The sequence below is a fragment of the Megalops cyprinoides genome, chromosome 1, assembly GCF_013368585.1.
Source record: "Megalops cyprinoides isolate fMegCyp1 chromosome 1, fMegCyp1.pri, whole genome shotgun sequence".
Classification (NCBI taxonomy): domain Eukaryota; kingdom Metazoa; phylum Chordata; class Actinopteri; order Elopiformes; family Megalopidae; genus Megalops; species Megalops cyprinoides.
Window position 1 is genome coordinate 38,137,731 of NC_050583.1, and position 18,353 is coordinate 38,156,083.

At 44.1% G+C, this 18,353-nt stretch overlaps 1 protein-coding gene and 1 non-coding gene across 2 annotated transcripts in view; both read right to left on the reverse strand.

The window, feature by feature from the left end:
• Positions 1–1,428: 1,428 nt before the first annotated feature.
• lrp2b (low density lipoprotein receptor-related protein 2b) overlaps positions 1,429–18,353 on the reverse strand; it is a 49,016-nt gene continuing 32,091 nt past the window's right edge. The window contains exons 53-80 of the mRNA XM_036538625.1: positions 17,780–18,003; positions 16,991–17,168; positions 16,618–16,814; positions 15,253–15,498; positions 14,729–14,857; positions 14,408–14,527; positions 14,135–14,251; positions 13,796–13,912; positions 12,753–12,890; positions 12,182–12,304; positions 11,542–11,670; positions 10,925–11,056; positions 10,374–10,499; positions 9,943–10,086; positions 8,260–8,425; positions 7,152–7,280; positions 6,603–6,823; positions 6,060–6,242; positions 5,522–5,641; positions 5,350–5,437; positions 5,124–5,188; positions 4,907–5,027; positions 3,889–3,976; positions 3,286–3,423; positions 3,089–3,187; positions 2,909–3,007; positions 2,196–2,264; positions 1,429–1,485 (exon numbers count right to left, since the gene is read on the reverse strand). Coding sequence (XP_036394518.1) covers positions 1,429–1,485; positions 2,196–2,264; positions 2,909–3,007; positions 3,089–3,187; positions 3,286–3,423; positions 3,889–3,976; positions 4,907–5,027; positions 5,124–5,188; positions 5,350–5,437; positions 5,522–5,641; positions 6,060–6,242; positions 6,603–6,823; positions 7,152–7,280; positions 8,260–8,425; positions 9,943–10,086; positions 10,374–10,499; positions 10,925–11,056; positions 11,542–11,670; positions 12,182–12,304; positions 12,753–12,890; positions 13,796–13,912; positions 14,135–14,251; positions 14,408–14,527; positions 14,729–14,857; positions 15,253–15,498; positions 16,618–16,814; positions 16,991–17,168; positions 17,780–18,003 — 3,763 coding nt within the window. The remainder of the gene's footprint in view (positions 1,486–2,195; positions 2,265–2,908; positions 3,008–3,088; positions 3,188–3,285; positions 3,424–3,888; positions 3,977–4,906; positions 5,028–5,123; positions 5,189–5,349; positions 5,438–5,521; positions 5,642–6,059; positions 6,243–6,602; positions 6,824–7,151; positions 7,281–8,259; positions 8,426–9,942; positions 10,087–10,373; positions 10,500–10,924; positions 11,057–11,541; positions 11,671–12,181; positions 12,305–12,752; positions 12,891–13,795; positions 13,913–14,134; positions 14,252–14,407; positions 14,528–14,728; positions 14,858–15,252; positions 15,499–16,617; positions 16,815–16,990; positions 17,169–17,779; positions 18,004–18,353) is intronic.
• On the reverse strand, positions 10,734–10,805 carry trnaa-ugc. The gene has a single exon. It is a non-coding gene; the product is annotated as a tRNA-Ala (tRNA).

The following is an 18,353-nucleotide window of genomic DNA, read 5'->3' on the forward strand; positions in this document are numbered from 1 at the left end:
ACAGTTATGGAGCAGAGCTGTGTCTCTGGGTCACATGATTTACTCTGTGTTCTCAGTATCAATGTTGTAGGCAACAGCTCATATTTTCCTTGTAAATTCTCACAGTCCTTTAGGTCATGTGCTCCTGTCTGTGTTCTTTATTGTCCAATCTATGGAGGACTGAGTATTTTCTCCCTTTGATATTTCCTATGAGTGGCATTTTTATAATGATCAATGTTACCTGGTGAGATTTCATACATGTTATGAATGCAATGATGTTAGCATTTTTCTTTTGTCAGTCTGTGGAGGAAAAAAACATGATGGCCATGGCAGTTATTTTTTTCCCCAGATCATTCAACATATAGCTGGTGACAGAGTCTTTCATGACAATTTAAACACAATTGCTTAAAAATATTGTTATGGTTGGCACTTCATCTCAATAGATCCTGTTTTGAATTGAAAACGCCGCACTTTTGTCTGAAGAAACAGACTGTGGACAGAAAACAAATGTTTAATATAGATTGTCATCAACACAGACAAAATCAACACACACAAATTCAACACAGATTTCAGCATAAGGAAAGCAATGCGGAGAGAGGAGCAGCAATGTCTTTGTCTAACATGCATTTACTGATAAATTATTTAAACATGTCACATTAAATTCATATTAAATATTAAAGATCATATTAAATCTTTCACCTAAAAATGTTTCATGTCATTATCAGCACTATGCTACAGTATGTTAATAACTGATAACCTGACAACACTTATTCAGAGATGTCCTCATCCCAATACTGTGCATACAAAAATCAGAATCCATCAACACATTCTGTCTTTCTCTGATCTCATTTCTTCCTCCCACACCTCACTCCCATTACACATCTTTTTTGATTTCCTATCCGTCTTTATCAAACTACCTTGCAGATAGACAAGCTTTCAACATAGGTAAATAAGGAAACATAACATAAAAATGCACTCACATCAAAATGATCAGATAGGAAATATAATGTTATGATTTATTGTTATTCTCTGAATGTGGGAGGTATGGCCCAACAGTAAACCATCAGTATGCACAGTGGTGATGGCCCAGCATTCAGTCAGATGGATGACAAGGGTTCAGTCAGAAGATTTTGGAAGATACTAACAACATACTGCAACATTAATAAGACCGATTACTCTGGGAGTGGCTTTTCTAGACAGTTTCAACTGAGTTTAGAGGCTTGATGGTTGTAGCTTTAGAAGTGATCAGATGGTGGATTCTCCCACGTTGGCAGGGTTTGTGGAATCCTGTGAAGGAAGCCCAAGGATATTTACAACACCACACGGAACCGAAGGCAGAACACAAAACTCCAGACTGCACAAAGGGCGGTGTTGGTGTTAGACATATGGTCCGTGGTCCTAGATTTACGATCACGATCAGCGTTTCCTTATTTTATTCATATTCATGGTTCACTGCTCCCCACAGCACACAAAAGAATGCTGACTTTCTTTGGTGTCGAACAATCCCTGCAAAAGGGACCAGGGGAGCCGCTCAGAGGTCGTAAAAAGGAACAGAGAATGTGACTGAGGAGGCAGATGGGAACAGATGGCAGAGTGACAGAACGTGACTCCCGGAGCCACCGGGGTAGAAAGCACAGACCCAGCCCTGCCAACGCTAACATAGGTCTGGAGCCGCAGCCATGCAACAGGAAGACAAGCCAGCAGCTGCCCTGCGCGTCTTTAATGTGATGCCATTTCCAGTGGTAACAGGGGCTTACACCTCTCATCTTGTCACCAGCAGTTTATCACACATTCAAGGTGACATCAAGGTCTTCATGTGGTCCCCACTGAGTCTGCGCCCTCTGTCCCCTGCACTCCTTGACACAGATCAAGGTCCCTTTCCAGCACTCCCATTCATCATCGACTGCATCTGTCTGTCATTTCCCCCTCTCTCTCCCTCTGTCTCTGTTATACAATGCATGCACCAGCCTTATTTCTGGGACCATTGACTGGGAGCATGAATCACAGGCCTATGCGAGGGATCCCAAACGGCTGCAGTAATGAGTCTCCTCTCCTCTCCCCCACCCCGCTGCCTCTCCCTCACTGCAGCACTGTACCCGTCAGCATCACAGGGCTTCAAACCACCCCCAGCCCCCGACTGTGCACAACGTGCTCGGAGGCGCATCGTTTGATCCGACAGTCTCCCGCCCCGCTCCCTCCCGCTCCCCATCACTCACCTCGTATGCTGGGTTTATGAAGACTCCAGCAGAGTCTTCAGAGAGGGAGAGATCTTTCTGCTTCTGCCCCTATGGAAAATCAGTTTTTGTCAATCTCACGTGAGACCAGTACCATAAATGCAATCTTTTATCCAAGTATTTCTGAGGATATTTTACAATATCAATATCTATCACAGAACTTTGGCAAATCTGTTTTAATAATATTCTATTCAGTGTAATTCTGCAAGATGCAGTGAGACTTTTGGATTTTATATCCTAAATAGGATCTGGAGGTAGAAATCCTGATTGCGTTACTGTAAAACTCTTCCCTCCATAAAACTGCAATATTAACAAGACTAATTCAGGGTTTTATTTAGAGGCTGCAGCAAATGCTCCAGGATATCACATTTTGACTTCAGTGTAGTAATAATGGCAGTGGCAATCATTCAATGCCTTCTGTGAGGCATACCCACTGGGATATTTAGATTCATAATCTATCATAATCCCTACGGCAGAGCACATGGCGTAATACATTATCTCAATAGCCTGCTCCTCATGGTTACCTTGGCAGCAGTATTGATAGATGTGTACAGTACATCTTCATTGTCTGTGATGTATACAGGATTATCAAAGGCCTCCTAGAATTACAATCGATTACAGTCAGGAATGTCATATAGTATAAATTCAAAGCAAGCAATACAATAAACTGTTACTCATCTCCTCCAAAAGGTTACCTTGTTGATCATGACAGTACTGGCCATGGGCGTAGTGATTCCATTGGCTGCGGCTACCTCAGAGGGCTCTGAAGTATGGGCAGGATTATCAAAGGTCTCCTAGAATTACAATGGATTAAAATGAACTAGACTATTGAATACATACCTAAAGCACAGGTTTTTTTTTCTCACAATGTTTACCTTGTCTGATGTGATGGTAGTAGTGACGGGTACAGAGGTGCCATTTGGAAGCGCAGCCACACTGTGCTTGGCAGCATAGGCTGGGTTCTCAAAGCTCTCCTAGAGTTAAAAATGGTCAGACTTGCAATCCATTAACAGTGCACAGATGAGACAGAACCATGTAATGGAGTGGACACATTCCACCTTCAGATGGTTACCTTGGCTGGCCCACTGATGGGGCGGACGGTAGTGGCGATGCCGCTAGGCGCCGCTCCGCTGCCGGGCTCTGCCGCGTACGCCGGGTTCTCGAAGCTCTTCTCCGGCTCCTCCACTTCCACGGCCGCCGACTGCCGCAGCTGCAAGGTGCGTAGACGAGAGAGTGAGCACACCATGTCACAAAGCTAAGGTTGATTGGCTTGAGGGGCGGGCTGATTAGGGTCCCATCCAGCACTCGCCTCTGCAGCCTACTGGCAGCAGCGGTGTGACTGCGTTTCGGCAAGCCTGCCCGTGGGGACACGCACTCATGGTGGTGCGGCTGGGGAGCAACCAATGGCTGGCAATCAAAGAGCCACTCAAAGCGAAAGTGCAGCCACAGCTGCTTGATATGTGCTGCTGAATCTGTATGTGGTTAACATCACACGCAGACCCTTTATGGAAAATATGTCACCTGAAACACACCTCTATGCTGCTTATCCCAGAAAAATGTTACCATTTAGGGACACTATTATCTGACCCTGTTTAACTCAACTACACTCTAAATATGAGTAGATGAAATCAAAATTCTTTGAAAATCATTTCCATATGAGCAGGAGGACACTGACCGTTTCAAGGCTTGGGCTGTGGACATCCACCTGTTCTTCAGGAGAAAACGACACGTCCTGCTGTCCAAAGGTCTCAGATTTCCCATTCCTGAAAATGAGAAATGAAACCAAGCGAGCAGCTGTCAGCTTCTCCCACTTGCACCATATGCTGTTTATGGTAAAAATCATGCTGTTGTGAATCATAATGCGAGAGCCTCACAAGAATAGGAAGAAGGGAAAACTGACAGGAATGTGGGCAGGGAAATTAAGTGCAAAAAAGAGTAAGAGTTCTTAAGCCTAATCAGGAGGCAATTATCCTGCTCTGCTGATACAATGTAATCTTTCTCCTGTGAGAGTCTTTATGAGTAACAAATCATCTCATCAAGGAAATGATTTTTAGAAGCAACCTGTGCTATGTGAACATGCAGGAAAATTCAGCTCTAATTAAAAATGGAAGATTGCCACGCAGACTCTGTGAGACAGCTGAGGGGTGTAGTAAATTACACTTCAAACATTCTGTTAATTGTCCCTCTCCTGAGAGGCTCAATTCACTTGTGAACTTAAAATTGAGGAAATGAGCGTTGCACAAGAACAATGATACTGTGCACCACGTTTAAAAAAAGCCTTAAAATGTTCAAGTGTATGAGATGGCTTCTGTCCTCATACGAGTGTTATATCTCGTACTTGTATTGTTTAGATTATGTACTTTTCTCTTTTTTTGATGTTATTTTATATTGCTTATTTTTTTGGAAATATGTGTGAGAACTTGAATATAAATGCACTGTTGGAGGCTAACACACTTGCAATTTTGTTGTGCTTGCACAATGACAAAGTTCTTGAATCTTGAATTCCATCTTCACTGACTATTTTCTGACACAGTGCAAACCGAAGCCACCTGTTTATCAAACAGTTCATAAGCTGAACGCAGCTGATTGCTTTGCACATGTAGGTTAGATCCCAGCGAGCCCTTAGGCCACCTCATCCGCTGGGTACGTCAGACTATGAGATACATTGTGAAATGAGAATGCTTACTGCTTACTTAAAAATGGGGATGTGGACGTGATTGAGGACCTCCATGATTTTGGTTTTCCTCTGCACGGCAAAAACCAGGCCTCCCATGAGCAGCAGGAGCAGCAGAGACACTCCGAGGGCGATCCCCACTGCACACAGAGGGAAGAGGGTCGCAACAGTTTAAAGGCTGCCTCACCTGATGGTCACAGTGCTGAACACTGGCCACAGGGAGGAGAGGCACTGACCTGAGGCTGTGAAGGCTGCGTAGTCATCCTTCTGGCAGAACTCCCCACTCCAGTTCGGAGGACATCTGCAGCACCACGAGAGGTAACGGTCAGCTATACGCTGTGAGAAGCAGCTACAGCACCTGCCAGCTCACACTTCACTTTGACACAAATCCATGCAAGAATCAAGACGGAAGAGGTCAGATGTCAGGTCGGGCGCTGGGAGCGGCCGTCCAAACTGACTTACTTGCACAGGGCCTGGTTGTTATCAAAGTAACAGGTCCCACCATTCTGGCACCTGCATGGTGGAGGTATGGTGGGCGGGGGGTCAAAACCTGTCAGGACACAGGGTCAAAGGTCAGTTAACACCTGCATAGTGTGTACACACAATCCAGATTGAGTAATTTTTAACACAACACCTGCGTCGCAGTCGGTGCTGCTGCCTGGGATGAAGTCGGTTCCCTCAGGACAGGCGCAGGTGTACCCCCCAGGTCGCAGCAGGCACAGGTGACTACAGGTGCCCTTGCATGGGTTCTTCACTGTAGGGGAAAAGGAAAAGGGTTACTGACACTGGTACACAAGAGTTTACAACACTGAGACCATAAACCAAACATATCAAAGCATTCAGTACTGGAGAATTTGAACAAAATAATTGCAGTGCACAGCATTGGCGATATGACCAAACCAATCCCTGTAAACGGCATTGAGAACTTGGTAAAATTGATCACAGTACCCAGAAATTGCATTCTGCTGGAGGAACCGACTGCTATAACACTACATTCTGCCAGAACATACACTAAGCAATACATGAATATATTTCCGGTATTATATTGAATTTTCAGTCAATTGAAATACTTGCACAGGCAATAATAAGCTAGATGGACACCAATCCTGTTTACTGACTTAGCTGATATATGGACTGCAAGGGAATTGTACAGATTGATCTGTAGCTCTCACTTGCTATGGAGTTGTATTTCTGCTGCTGGTAGATGTTGATTTGTGTGAGCCAGGGGCCAGCGGTCAGCAGCTTGGTCTTTGTCCCTTTCCCAAACTTATCCTGCCGGAACACCTCCCCTTTATCCTGGGTGCTCCAGTACACATGGTCCTCAAAGACACTCACACTGAACGGCATCCTCACATCTGAAGAGCAGGAAAAACACCCAGCAATGGCATTAAGGTGATGACCTGTCATATGAAAACTACTCAAAAAAAACTGCAAATATTATAAAATATAAATTATTGCCACTGTTATATAAATTTCATGAAATACTATCAAATGCATGAAATTACTTGTTTCAAAATGGGTCCATTATACAACAATACTATCCATGGACTCAACTGTGTACGTAAAAGCTATATATTCTTTATATTTTGGGTTTCATATTTTGTGTTATATTAACACACATTCCTTATTCATAGAGGGTCTCCCAGACATTTAGTGGATATGGCTGGATGGAACTCATGGCTTCAGTGTAAATCTGCCCCTCTTCAACAACTCACCAATATAGAGTGCAGTGCGCCGATCCTCCCCTGTTGGCAGGACTGACTCTATGCGACTCTCCTTGGCATCTGACCAGTAGATCCGGTCATTGTTGGTGAAGTCAATGGACAGGCCCGTTGGCCACCCCAAGCGGCTGTCCACGAGGACCTTACGCTCTCTCCCATCCATCCAGGAGCACTCAATCTTGGCCACATCACCTCGATCAGTCCAGTACAGCATCCTGAGCAAAGTGGAGACAGGCAGACAGACAGAATTAAAGAGACATGTAGGCAGACAGAAAAAGGACAGGAAACAGTCAGCCAGACAACTAAGCTTGATTGTGCCTCTATCATCTCTCAAATTAATATTGATCAAACTTAAATGAATTCTCAAATATACAATAGGTGAAGACCACACACATGTGCATGCACAAACACACACACACAAACTCAAAAATACAATATCTTCAAAGATCTTCATCCTCTACTTCTTGAGTTCATTCATGAGATCCCAATAACAGTGGAATCAGCCACAGAGACCAAACCCCTCCCCTTGCCGGACTCGCTCACCCTAGACGAGGGTTGACAGCCACTGCAGAGGGCTGACCGATGTCTGTCTTGACCAGGTGCTTCCTGTACCGCCCATCCAACATGGCCACCTCCAGACGTTTCACTACTGAGTCTGCCCAGTAGAGATTCCTTTAGGGCAGGAAGTGAGATGAGTTTTAAAATCACCAATGTTCAAGTGTGCTCTTCAACAACCAATTCATTTAGTATGCTGATACCGCCATTGGGCATGTACTCTCAGACCCAGACTCCAAGTGCATCAGGGAGCAACTATAGTTCCAACTGTGATGCAATCAAGACTTCCTTGCAATCAACATTCATAAAGGACATGGCTGTTGACTTCAAGAAAAATACAATGGTAAATAAAAATTATAGTGGGGAAACCAGCTGCTCTCTAATGGTTTTTTAGAGCTGTCACCTAGTGTTCATGCAAAATGTTTATATTTATTGAAAACATGTGCACCAAATTCAGTAAGACCAGTTCTAGTTAATTGATGCTGTCAAATGATCACCATGCAGTGTACTTGAGGTTCCTTCTGAAAAGTGTAAGTAGCCACTTGTTTCAGTGGAGGATAAAAACATTGATAAGTCAGTTCAAACATAATAGCAGCCATCGATGTACATAATGAGCAGCTAAGGGAATTAACTGAAACAATGTGTTTGAAAAGATATACATTTTTAAAATTATTTACGTTAATAGAATCCGTTCTTTTTAAGTACTGATACTATGTGGACTTATTTCTTGAATGTGCAAGTATTTTTATTGCATTTATGCAATTGCATTTATCGCCTGTGACATCTGCTGAAATTTCCTGCATGAGGGATGACTAATTATTGTATAATTCCACTATAATACCACTGTATGGTATCTTAAGCCATTATAAAAAACATAAGGTTCCACACTACAAAAATGGCATATTTGAATTTGTAGTTTTTCCTCTTCTAACCCTTTGCATTTAGCACCAGACAGCAAAAGACAACAAATGTTCTGTCATTGAAGATTTCATCGGTTTGTCTTCATATTAATGTGCACCTTTCCAAAAAGCTTTTGACAAGGAACCTCATTAGAGGTGAGTGCTGCATTGACCAGCAAATCAGAATGCCGCCCCACCTGCCAACCCAGTCTACTGCTATTCCGTCAGGCTTCACGATGTACTTAATGCCAAGGTCAATGGCTGCGCCGATGTTGTTGCTGTGGTCATCCACGGCAGGTAGGTAGGCCCTCTTGATAGCCCCAGACGCAGGGCTTTTTCCCTCCACTGTGAAGTACACCATGCCTTGAGGAGAGAGGAGAGGTTGACCACATTTCAAAAGCCAGTGTTCCAATGCTCAGACAGTTAGCAGTGAAGCAGCAAGGAGAAAATAAACACCAATGAACTTGTCATAAAGCAAGTAATTTTAGATACAGTATGAAAATGGAAGTTGAAACATTTTTAACATACACCTCAGAATCTTACATTAGACATGTGTCCTGTGTGTCATATGGGCAGAGATTGCTCAGATATATGCTGTTATCAAGAGCTTTAGAGTTGAGACATAATGAAGATCAATATCCTCTTGCTTAACATCACAATATCATATTAATACTACCCTCAATGTCATTTCTTTTAATCATTTAGCATGTTGCATTTTAAATGAACCCTTTTAAAATCACATACAAAACCCACTAATTATTACCTGTGCTGCTGTTTATCTCAACAAACCATGTGATTAAAACAGAGGGTCTATTTTAAATGCACAGTTTGACCAATAACACTTCATTGGGAGTAAATTTTAAATGACCTATGGTGGCCAGTTAATGCTATTTAACTCTAGGTGGCAGTGGCATGTTATTTCTCCAGAGATCGATTTGTTACAAAGTAACAATTACTTACTATTTCAACAATATATTGTATAGCTAGAAGGCTATGAAGCTGGATACTTCAAGCTAGCATGAGCAGCTGTAAAGTAAGATTTAAAATGATTTGATACAAAGGTTTTTTTTAATAGAAAATGATCATATTTGAACAGTTAAGTATCCATGCTACTTTCACAAGCTATTTGAAAGCTTAAAAGAGTATACATATTTCCCCATAAAACTGTACAATCACTGCAGAATTAAAAAAATGTTTTTTTAATTCTGCAGTTAAAAATTGTTTTTATGAAATTGTGAGTGATGTCATAGGATAAGGCAACACTTGATTCATACCCCAATACATTTAATATCCCATAATTCTCCTGCATACCAGTGGGAATGGTGATGGTGAGTGTGTTATACAGTAATTTAATGATAATTTGCAGTTCTTAAACAGTTTGTATTGTTTTAACAGCATGGGAAAACCTTGTGCCTTTACTTGAACATGAAGCATGCTTGTGTTTAAGTCTGAATTGACAAACATACTGTGTTATCTTTTTCCAATTCATATTCAATAGCCATATAAATAATATCACAAAAATCACAAATACCCCAAGAAGAATTATTAAAAATTTCTTAGGTCTCTTAGGCATCCATCTTTAAAATAATAAAGAGAAGTTCAGCAACGTTTCTGAGAGCTTTACCAGGTCAGCAGGTCTATGTTTAAGGAAACTGAGGAATTAATGATACCTTTTCAGCAGCTGTTTCCATAGCAACCAAAATGATTGCTTTCAGACATTCTGTATGTGTACCTCATGCTGGCACCACAATGTTGCTGAGCTACACCTCTTCCATTTTGTACTGGACAGTGGTGTATTGGTTGTGGCGTAACAGGCTTAACACAAAGAGCGAACGACTGCAGAAAGGAGAAACACTAGAGGCAGAACAGGCAGCACGTACTGAGTCCAGTGTTGTTGTGGTCCCAGTCATAGTCCAGAGCCACAATGTGCTCGTGCTCCTGGAGGAAGTCATGATATTCCTCTGTCTGCAGGTTAAACCTCCTGATCCGCACGTTCTCTGGGAGGAGCAGTAGAGGCCCAGCACCTAGGAATACACATACACGCACACGCATACACACACACAAAAGCAAATGCATAAATTATACAGATTACAGTTTATGAAAATGTTAGTAAAGAACAAATAAACGCTACCAGTAATAACTGATTTCTACGCTCTAGCTCTGAAATGACATCACATACTACATCATATTAAAGTTACAGCTATCAGCAGAGCTGGTGCTCGGTTGATTTAGTTGGTAGACCATGAATAGCAGTGAGGGAACAGGACACCGATGTGCTCCAGTTCAAACCTGCCGGCAGGACCGCCCTCACCTTTCGCCTCACACTGGCTGCCATCACCTACTTTCCGGTATCCAGGGGCACACTCACACTCATACCCGCCTTTGGTGTTTTTGCAGGCTTGCGGGCAGCTGCCATATATCTCACACTCATTGATGTCTGAAAAGAAATGGGGGTCACTCCTTCAACCAACATCTAAAAGACGACAAATGACTTACTTACTTGCTATTTCAATGTCACCATGTCAACTACTAAACTCAAACATTTTTAGGAACTCATGTTTTGTCAGGGGATATCAACAATTGCCCTTTTCTGACATCATATACATGTAAACATCAATATATTTTAAAAACTCCATATCATAACCAGAACAGTTGCTCCCATCACAAAATGTGGAGATGCCGGGGATTGAACCCGGGGCCTCATACATGCAAAGCATGCGCTCTACCACTGAGCTACATCCCCAAGTGCCTCTAGAACTGGTAAGCATTGTATGTATGAGACAAATGTGCATGCCTGTCTGTGTATGTGTATGCATGTTTAAGTGTAAGAGAAATTATATATGTGTATGTCTGTGTGTGTACCATTGCAGGTATAGGTGCTGTCTGGGTCCACCATGTAGCCTGGTCGACAGGAGCAGATGAAGCCAGTTCCATTCAAGTTGGTGCAGTTGTGTTGACAGAGTTTCTCTTCACAAGTCCGGTCGTGTCCGAAATCTGCACAGTATCACAGTACTCACTTCAGAAACTCTGTGGAATCACTTACATGTTACACATAGTACATCTCTAATATTGACCTAGACTGTTATTAAAGTGACTGAGATGAGCACAAGGGCAATTCAAGGATGCAGCGACAGCGTCTCACTGAGATTCAAAGTGCTATGCCCACCACTCCACACCCCTTCAGTAATCTGCACCTCAAGAGTAACCATTAGGCAATGTTCTTAACATCCAGAGAAAATGTTTTACAATATACAGGATTTTGATGAAAACCAGCCCTCCTACCACAGAAATCAGCTTGTGTCTGTATATCATGTGTCTAGGGAATCTGCGCATATTGTGTTAATTTATCTGAATAACTTAGGCTGTGTGTGTGTGTGTGTGTGTGTGTGTGTGTGTGTGTGTGTGTGTGTGTGTGTGTGTGTGTGTGTGTGTGTGTGTGTGTGTGTGTGTGTGTGTGTGTGTGTGCACTCATGACTCACTGCAGCCCATCTCATCTGTGCGGTCCCCACAGTTGTCGTTGTGGTCACAGACATACTGCAGGGCCACACAGTGTCCATTGGTGCACTTGAACTCGTGGGGAGTGCAGGGAGCCAGGGTCGGCTCTCGACCTGCCAGAGAAAAAACACACCCAAACACACCATCAGATGCCCGGCATAATATCATCCCTGCCTTTCACCCTGTACCTTCCTCCATGAAAACACTGCTACCTTAAATAAAAGCAGGACTAATCTCTTCTTTAGAATAATTTAGGTTGATTGGGATTAACCTCCATCAACCTCCATGCAACAATGCTAAAGATTACCTGTGTCTCATGGCTGAGATGACATTCAGAGGCACAATGAAGACTATAAAAACAAGGGGGATTGAAAAATCACTGAAAAACGGAAAGTCTTGATTAAACATTGTTGCGTGGGGTGATGAAGAAGTTCTCAGCCTCTATCCCTTGAACCGCAGGAAGCTTGGTTTTCAACTTTAGCATCTTTAAGCAAATGCTACTTCAAGTTTCTTATTATTATACACTATTCATCAATTTTAATACCTGCCAAAGTTGTAATTTTACATAAGACATGTCAAAACGCTTGCATAACAGTGTTACTCAAAGGGGGGGGTTGTCCTTACACACGTCCTCCTTCTCATCGCTGCCATCTCCACAGTCGTCCTTCTGGTTGCACAGCAGCCCAGAGTAGATGCAGTATCCATTCTTGCAGCGGAACCGGGAGGGCATCTCACAGGTGATGTTCCCTGGGAAACGCACAGCAGAGCACACCAACAAAAGCGCTCAGCAGAGCCCCTGGGCAGCTGGTTGACAAGGCTAAGAAGCTGAAAAGCTGTTTTTTTTGGGTCGTCCTCCTAACACCTATTCAAATGAAAAACATTGGTCCCTATTCCAACTAACCTGGAGTGAGATGCATATTTAAGCAATTGTTGCATGTTGCTGCATGCTGCATGTGACATTTTGATTGACAGACTTCCAAACTTGTGTCTTTGGGTAAGCATCAAAGAAATGCAATGCTTGCTGAAACTTGTGAAACAGAATGAAACACTGCCTATATTGTAGTTAGAATAAATGTGGTCCTTAATTTCCAGGAGTATCCAGTCTTTAGTTCAGTTCAAATTGACCCGTGATTATCGACTGATTGGCCAGAAATCAAGACCCTTGCAGGCTCAGAGGCTTTGAACAGACACTTACAGCAGAGGCTGATCTCCTCATCTGAGCGGTCGCCACAGTCGTCGATGGTATCACACACCCAGCTCTGACTCACACACAGGTGGTTCTTGCACTCAAACTGGCTGGGGGGGCACCATCTTCCCCCAGGGAAACGAGTTGCTGTAGGGGGAACGACATGGGGGAGGGCATGGTGAATTACTGCTTCTTTAGCAGATGGTCTTATCCAGTGACTTATCCACACAGGTACATATTTAAGAAATTCCGGTAAGGTACCTTGCTCAAGGGTACAAAGACCAAATTGGGAATTAAATCTGCAACCAATTTCAAGCCCATTCCCTTAACAATGTCATACTGTCATGTTTCAGCATGTAGACGTCTGCGAGACATGGCAGACAGCCAGCAACCTTACACTGTTCCATCCAATAGCATTTTATTTCTTTCACTGCACTCTTCTTTGTTCAAGTCTGTTTTGAGTATTTCTTCAAATGCCAATTCCATCTCAGCAATTCAAGGTCTTGCACCTCAGTGCAATCTCTTCCTCCTGCACTTAAAGTGTTTCTGAAATGGCAAATGGCTAGTAGCCTTTATAACAGTCACAAAAGCAAATCTTATCTGGCCTTCATGCTTTAATAATTACTTTTTCTTCTCTTTCATGTAACAGCATAACAACAGACTGCAATACGTGCACACACAAACACATGCACACAACAGTTATTTGTTGCAGGTTTGTCATAGCTTGTTACTTTCATATGGGTTCCCCACCCTCTCTCCTTCCCAGCTTGAGGTAGGCAGCTGCAGGCACTCCATTAATTAGCACCACTGAATGGCAGCCAAGTAATTAAGTGGAGGCAATAGGAAGGTGAGAGTAGGTCGATCCCTGCACCCGTCCCCAGATCTGGCAGGGACCCCCTCACCTCTCAAGTGCGTCAACTGACAGAGACTGTCCCCTCTGAATTTAACACAATGGTGCATTAGAGCAACGTCACCTGAGGACATAGTTTTAACCTCTCTTCCCCCTTATCTATGGCCCTTTCTGTAGGAGTGGCCTGTCAGCCCAGACTCACGGCACGTGGTCTCGTCTGAGAGGTCCAGGCAATCAGGTCGTCCGTCACATTTGAGGGAGGCAGGGATGCAGTGGCCGGAGGCACACTGGAAGGCCCCCGGACGACAGGTCTGCAGCTCTGTTTATGTGTAAAGGAGGACAAAGCACAGTTTGGTTTAAGCCTCACTGTGTGAGATAATACACATTGTTTCCTCAATGGCTCTCGCAGATTGGTCTGAGGACATCAACGTTGTTCAGAAACGGCAAAAACGGGCAGGTGAACATATAAGAAGGGTGTTTTTCTCTCTAAAGGCGGGAAGTCAGGGTCACAGAAAGTGAGGCATCGGGAGGGAGGCCTCACCGCAGTCACGCTCATCCGAATTGTCCCCACAGTCGTTGTCATGGTCACACACCCAGGCGCCAGGTATGCACTGCTGGTTGTCACAGCGGTATTCACTCTCGGAGCAGGGCCTTGGTTCTGTGGTCACACATATGCACACACAGGCACACACAAATGCACACACACATACAGTTTGTCACTGACAGCACTGCCACCTCTCAAGTAGCTGGTTCTCCTGTGTTGCTCTGTGGAAGGTTCCAGAACCTTGTGTAAGCACGTCTGTAGGGTACTCACGGCAGTCCCTCTCATCAGAGCCATCTCCACAGTCATTGTTCCCATCACAGCGCCAACGCACAGGTACACAGCGGTGGTTGTCACAGCGAAAGTCTCCAGTGGGATCACAGGTCACAGCCTCTGAAGCCAGGAAGGATGAAGATCAAAGAATCAAGAGGGCTTGGAGATTTATTAGAATTCAGAGCTAATTATATAGTTCTTTTTGTTGTAGAATGCATGTGAATTCATGTGAAGGCAGGTGCAGGGTGTGAATTCTCTATGTATGTACAAAACAAATCCGGGTGCCCAATCTGGGTGACACTAGTACATGAACACACTCACCGCAGCCCTGCTCGTCGCTGTTGTCCAGGCAGTCATTGGACCCGTCGCACACAGCCCACTGAGGGATGCAGCGGTAGTTTGTCTTACAGGAGAACTCGGTGTGCTCATCACACTTATGATCTGGGCCCACTGAGGAGATGGAGAAACAATGGGAGAGAAAGAGACAGGGGAAAAAAAGAAAGTGATGAGATAGCCAGGAAGAGAGAAAGAGAGGCAAGAAAGGCAGAAAGCGAGGGGGAGGGAGAGACAGAGAGAGAGAGAGAGAGCGAGAGAGAGAGAGAGAGAAGAGAGAGAGAAAGAGCATTAATCCATGCTTGCCAGCCGGGTCACAGTCAGTGACATTCCTATTCGATCTCTTGCCTCTTCACTGTCACAGGGTTTCTCTCATCTTTGTACCAGTCTCAGACAGATCACAGTGCATTCCTCAGCACAAGTCTCCATCAGACAGAGTAACAGAATCTGCAGAGTCCCTGCAACCTCTGCCGTCGGCTCTTTCCAGCCCCTGGGTTCTCACAGATACTCACTGCACTCATTGTAGGGTTCATCAGACTTGTCCCCGCAGTCATCCTGGGCATCGCACACGTAGTTGGAGGGGATGCAGCGCCCATTTTGGCATTGGAATTGCCCAGGTGGGCAGGTCTTCTGGGCACAGCCCTCGGGGGCCTCGTCGCTGCCATCCGCACAGTCAGAGAAGCCATCGCAGTGCCAAGTGCCCGGGATGCACTGCTTGTTGGTGCACTGGAACTGGTTCTCCTGGCAGCGGTGGTCACCTGTGACACAGGACATTTCATCAGCGTCCAAATGAGACATGCATTTAGGCACTCAGAAAGTCACATGGTGCTCTCTCACTGACTCTAAATAGTTCTGTGGAGGTAATCCAGTCAGCAAATAGACTAGGATCTAGATTATTTGCCTTCACAAGGCTTGGAAGGCAGTAAATTTTTTAGGGTGAAAATTGTGAGCAGAACTAGCCATGTTCAATAGGGTTGTGAATGTGGTCTTATGGCTTCATATAGGTGGTAATTAAACTATGCTGTTTATTCTTTTTTGGTTGTTCTTCACTATAGCTGACTATTTAGTCTGGAATGTGCACTGAAAAAAGTGCTGCCTACTCCGTTGTCATTATAGATGAATCTTAGGTGTTCTGTCTTCATTAACAGTCGACGAAATAACATCATGGCTGTCTTGTGAAAGAAGATAGCCAGCTACAATTGCCTGCTAGATGCATCTAGCAATGCTAGATGGTTGTGCAACAGCTTGATCATTTTAGCAAAACTATTTACATTTCAATGCAAATACTTAAATTTTTCTGCAAAAATTTTCATTTACACCTGTAAAACCAAAATCGTTATTTCTTGTGGTCCACAGCAGACCGGGAAATGTACACATTTTATAATTAGCCAGCAATACAATAACCGCAAAGGGGCTGATTTAACTATCCGTAAAGTTCCATTCACTTTCAAATCAGACTGTAAACTGGTTGATCTGGTATCTGTTGGCTGGCATGAACAGCCCTATACCCTGCAACCTGACAGGTGGAATGAAGCAGGACAGAAATGGATGTCCTATTTGGCAAATGTCAGTTTTAATTTTATCCAGCGGTTACCTCTCTCACTGACTGCTCGCTCCCTGGAATCTCATTAAAATGGAAATGCTGGATTATAGATTGTCATTGATTGAGGATGAGAAAAACGAGATTTCATTCAGGGATAAAGTCACTGCCTGCTTGTTGTCACAGTAACTTTGAGCTACTAAATGCAGATGTGGCACTTGTGTATCGAATGATGACATTCATGAAGAAGAAAAATTAAAAGCAAGCCAAGGAAAGAAAGACAGGCCAAGCAGGAGGAAAATGAGGATGAGGAGGATGAGGAAGATGGTTGGCATACTGCAGAGTGCTGGGTCCTCGTCAGAGCCATCGGGGCAGTCAGGGTGGGCATCACAGAGGAAGTTAGGGAAGGTGCAGTTGCCATCCCGACATTGGAACTGCCCGATAGGACAGTAGCGGGTTGGGCAGGTAAGGGGCTCGTCTGATCCGTCGCCACAGTCTGACTGACCATCACACTTCCACCAGATGGGGATACACCTGGGAAGAGGGAGAGGAGGAGAACGACAAAAGAAAGAGAAAGAGATAGAACAGGGTTACGTAATGCAAATTATAACTCATGGTATTGAACATATTATGTAACATGATCATCATCAGTCATGATAAGATGACCCCAGTCCTGGAGAAAAAAAAACAATAGATCAATGTAGACTCACTTCTCATTGTCTCCACAGCGGAACTGCGTGCTGGAGCAGTCGGCCACACACTGTATCCGGAACCCAACAGCAATGCCAATGAAGTGGTCAGGGCACTCGCAGGTGGAGCTTGCCCCGCCCGGTGAGATCAGACACAGGTGGCTGCAAGTGAAGGGGCTCTTCTTACACGGGTTCTCACCTGGAACAGATCAACCAATCAGCAAATCAAACTACCACCAACCAATTCAGCAGACCAATCACAAAATCAAAACTGCCCAAGGTCTTTCACCACCTTAGTCAAAACTCACACCTGACTCGTATCTGAAATGATTGTTTACTTCTTTTTATATGCTATAACCGAGGACATTATGATGCAAGAATGTGAGGATCACAGTGTCTGGTTAATATTTCCCATTGATTTCACAAATCAAGGAGTGTGTGAGGTAACTTTAAGTAGAAGAAACAGGAATCATTCATCCCCATTAAATGTTGCTGATCAAAACTAGGGTCTCAGTCATTTCATGAGAATACTGTATAATTCAGACTGTACAGGATGGCAAGGATAAAGACTACTTTTATTAACAATACAAAAATGAAGGTTCATGATTACCACGATGGGAGGAGCTACGGTTACTGACTAATATGAACCAATCAGAAGGCTTTGCTGTCCATGACGTGACAATATGATTGGTTCAAATCAATGAGTTATTGATAGTAAATAATAGATCTGCTCATTTTGGGGTTAATGGTTCAAGACTGTCTCTCAACAGCTGTAGCTCTATGCTAAGGAGGACTGTCTGGGGCACGTACTGCGGGGCTGCCTGTAGGGGTGGTACACGTGGATGTCGTAAGGGCGGTGGGTGTTGTTGCCCATGGTGACCCTGCCCTCGCCCGTGAACTTGTGGGCCCGCTCCACGGTGTGGGTGTTCCAGTCTGTCCAGAACACCCAGTCCTCGAACAGCGTCACAGCAAAGGGGTGTGGCAGGGATCCTGCGATGGCCCTGTGTCGGTTCTTCCCATCCATGTCGGCGTAACTGAGGAGAGAATGGGGTAGGTGTCTTTGGACATCTTGACCGAGGGATCAAAAGAACAGCAGAACTGTAGCAGCACCAGTGATCACATTGGAATAAGCCTTAAAAGAAGAAATAATTACTGCCTACTGTGTAGCTGCACTGTTGTTTCACAGATGGCTACATTACATGCTGATATAGCAAATGTGTACCAATCCTCAATGCTGGTGGGAGGGTGTGCTGCTGGCTCCTTTTACAGTAAGAACACAAAACCACAAATGTGAGAGTTATGTGTGAAGTAGAGGAGTGGTGCACTGTACGGTGGACAGAAGTAGAACAGGGCAGTGCTTGGTTTTAGGGAGCACAGAATATAT